At 34.7% G+C, this 3,242-nt stretch overlaps 1 protein-coding gene across 2 annotated transcripts in view; it reads right to left on the reverse strand.

Annotated features, from left to right (window-relative positions):
* LOC119838185 (nitrilase and fragile histidine triad fusion protein NitFhit) overlaps nucleotides 1-3,092 on the reverse strand; it is a 9,811-nt gene extending 6,719 nt beyond the window's left edge. Inside the window, exons 1-5 of one of the 2 annotated variants that reach the window (XM_038364029.1) lie at nucleotides 2,997-3,092; nucleotides 2,329-2,496; nucleotides 1,881-2,039; nucleotides 1,002-1,197; nucleotides 53-185 (exon numbers count right to left, since the gene is read on the reverse strand). In XM_038364029.1, coding sequence (XP_038219957.1) covers nucleotides 53-185; nucleotides 1,002-1,197; nucleotides 1,881-2,039; nucleotides 2,329-2,439 — 599 coding nt within the window. In that variant the 5' untranslated portion in view covers nucleotides 2,440-2,496; nucleotides 2,997-3,092. Of the gene's footprint in view, nucleotides 1-52; nucleotides 186-1,001; nucleotides 1,198-1,880; nucleotides 2,040-2,328; nucleotides 2,497-2,927 lie in introns of both variants that reach the window. The other variant, XM_038364028.1, reaches the window with a different exon arrangement.
* Between the last annotated feature and the right edge of the window lie 150 nt (nucleotides 3,093-3,242).

Below are 3,242 nucleotides of genomic sequence, written 5' to 3' on the forward strand. Positions count from 1 at the left end.
TATTTAAACAAAAATCCAGACAAACTTATTTAAAAAGTATATATAACATTACCTCAAAAGCACATGCCAGTGTGCCACACCAGTAGCGTGTGTGAACGCGGACGGGTAGGTCAATATGTCCGCATTGAACACACTTAATGTCGTGCTTAGCTCCGGAAATCTCATGTCGTAACATATTGCTAATCCTAAGAAACATAAAAAAATTATTACACGTAGGAACGCACACATGTGCACACAGATACATATAAACATTCATAGGCACACACACTCACACACCCATACATACGCACGCACGCACACGAGCGCACACACAAAAAGCGCACTCAACAGTAAGCTGAATCTTAGGATTGAATTTTTATTTTTATAGCATTGTGCAAATGCTTTATAAATGAGAAATTTTAAAAGAATAAGAAGATTAAAGTGGCTTATAGGCTAGGCGTTGCTACGGTTAGGCAAGAAACGCGGGTTCGAATCAAACCTCGTGATCAAATTTTTTCTATTCTTTCCAAATTTCTGAACCTTAGGATTTCTTGCTTTTCAATATGGTAGTTTCTCATGTCTGATTAAGCGGTATACGCTATACCACTTTGTTACGTAACGCGTTACGGCACGTCAGTCATACTAGCTTTACTTTCTCAATCATTTGGCAGAGGTGCTATCACTTCTGTCGGGGTCTTCAAGATGCATATATTGTTTTGTTTATTTTAGAAATTAGCTTTAGAACTTGTGTGTTCACATAAAGAAAAATATTGTAAAAGTCGACTTTAATCTATAACCTGTTCCCTATATTATAGAGTATGGATTAAAATTAACTTTATTTGATGTATGTTTGTAGGGGGTGATGTATCAGAACTATTGATCCGATAATGAACAGGTAAGCTATAACAAGCATCGTAAAGGAGACAGGCTAAATTTTGTAGCTAAAATAGACTTTCAAGATATTGCAACTGATATTTGAGAAAGAAGACATGGGCAAAAGTCTAATTTTAATATATATTTACCTATTTTTCCCACAGGGCTGTCAACAGGCGTCACAATATGTCTCCCAGGGTTGCAAAAATCACTCTCTTTAAGGCGTACATTTTTCTCTGGTATCTCAACGTCGAATAAATGCAATTTCCTATATGTTTGAACTATTTCACCCTTACTGTTTATTATTATGTGTGTGTTGAACATTTTGTTTGGGTTTGTTTCATCCTGAAAATACATAATGAAATTTGGCTATGGCAATTGATTAAAAATATATAAATTGTGGATTTGAAAATTAATTTTGACCATAGTTTTTTTGTCGGTGTCCAGACTGTCGGTTTTAAACTAATCGACGTCATTCTTTTTGTGTTTGATGAGACTTTGGTTCTGTTAAATACACTGCTTCAATCCCATAAAAAAAGGTGTGAACACACACATATATGCAACACTCCCCTTTTAAAAATTCGTGTAGCGCCTCCCCCCTAAAACCTGGGTCTTAAGTTGCAATTTATCAGCATTTTTCACACCGGCTTTGCCCATTTAACATATATAGCCTGTTACTCAGTGAAATTGCAGCTTTCTAATAAGTAAGTGAAGTCCCGTGTCCCCGAGTGGAGTATGGGGCAGATGATATACATCTGTTTCACTGATTGATTTTCTTTATGGACAAGTAGGTGATTAGCCTTTTGTGTCCTGCCAGACCGGAACATTTTTTTTTTGCGTCCTTACCTGGAATCGAACCCAGGACTCCTCTCGGCTCTAAGCTCACGCGTAAACCACTGTACCAAGGAGGCGGTCATAAGCTTTCTAATGGTAAGATAATTTTTGAAACTGATCCTGTAGCTGTATGAAATCATTACAAACATATTAACAAGCAAATCTTTTCTCTATATTATATTAGTATAGATTACCTGTTCATGCACACCACCCATAGACAACCAGACATTATGTTCTATAGCCAAATCTCGATATTGCTTGACAGTGTTGCCTGTTAAAATTGGTTCTGCAGATGCTAGTGTATCCTTCTTATTGTCACAAATAAAATCACATGCTTCTGGAAAGAAAATCATCTGCAAAAATATATTAATTTTTTATTTTTATTTTTCTGCAACTAACTACGAAGCATATGGCAAGTTTTTTTTTTGTAAGTCATGCGCATAAATAGATTTCATAATTTATAATGAAAAATCAATTAATTATTACCAATTCATCCCAATTATGCCAGGAATATGATTTTACAAAGATAGTTTGTGACTGGAGAATTGACATGAGATAGTTTTTATCTCAGAAATTCTAATCTTCACCTACGACATTCTGCAATGGAAAGCTACTTGCAAATAATTACAATAAAATTGATACCTGAGCATTATCTTTTGCTGCATCATGGATCAATTGAGTTACAACTTCTAAATTCTTTGATTTGTCCGCTACAGATGTCATTTGGCAGACAGCAATTCTTTTTGCCGCCATTGTACTGTAAAATCTATACTCTACACTAGTTATTCTTCTTAAGAGTGGAGCCCAAAGCTGAAACAAAAAACAAAGTATCAATATTGAGTTTAATCCTGACTCTCCCACTTACACTGGACATTGGCGCAGTCTCTCCGTTGGGTGAAGCCATTAACAAAGAGAAGAAGCATAAGAAGAAGAGTTTAATTTTGCAAGTCATATTTTTTACATGTACTTAGTACAGTAAATTAATAAGTTAAATCTTACTATTTGCTTATTTTACAAATGCGAAAGTTTGTAAGAATTTATGACGGGTTCCAATGAATAAATAAAAACAGGTATAAATTCGAAGATAATAATATGATATTACTACTTTCAGACGTGATAAGAACAAATGATTTTAATCTAAATAAACACAATCATCAAATACACAACGTAAATAAATGTAGATAACTTTAAAATAACAAAAATATGATCATTCTACTTCGATCTTTATTATTACGACTTACCCGCATGATGCGACCCTGATAACTTAAAGCAATTTAATATATAATGTAAATTTAATAGCTATAACTCACACTTTATTAATTATATTTAAATATTCTGTATTATGACAGCCGGATAAATAATATAATACGATAGGCACCCTCCCAACAGCTGATAAAGTCAATGTCATGATTACTAAATGTTGCCAACCTGGACTAAACGCCCCCCTCCACCCCTAGCATGATCTTCAAATCCCCCTGTTTCCCCCTAACACTACCGCAAGATCACCCTAGGGCTATCTATCTAGCTATCTTTATTAGGTGAATAGGTGGGTAGGT

The sequence above is a fragment of the Zerene cesonia genome, unplaced genomic scaffold (genome assembly GCF_012273895.1).
Source record: "Zerene cesonia ecotype Mississippi unplaced genomic scaffold, Zerene_cesonia_1.1 Zces_u001, whole genome shotgun sequence".
Classification (NCBI taxonomy): domain Eukaryota; kingdom Metazoa; phylum Arthropoda; class Insecta; order Lepidoptera; family Pieridae; genus Zerene; species Zerene cesonia.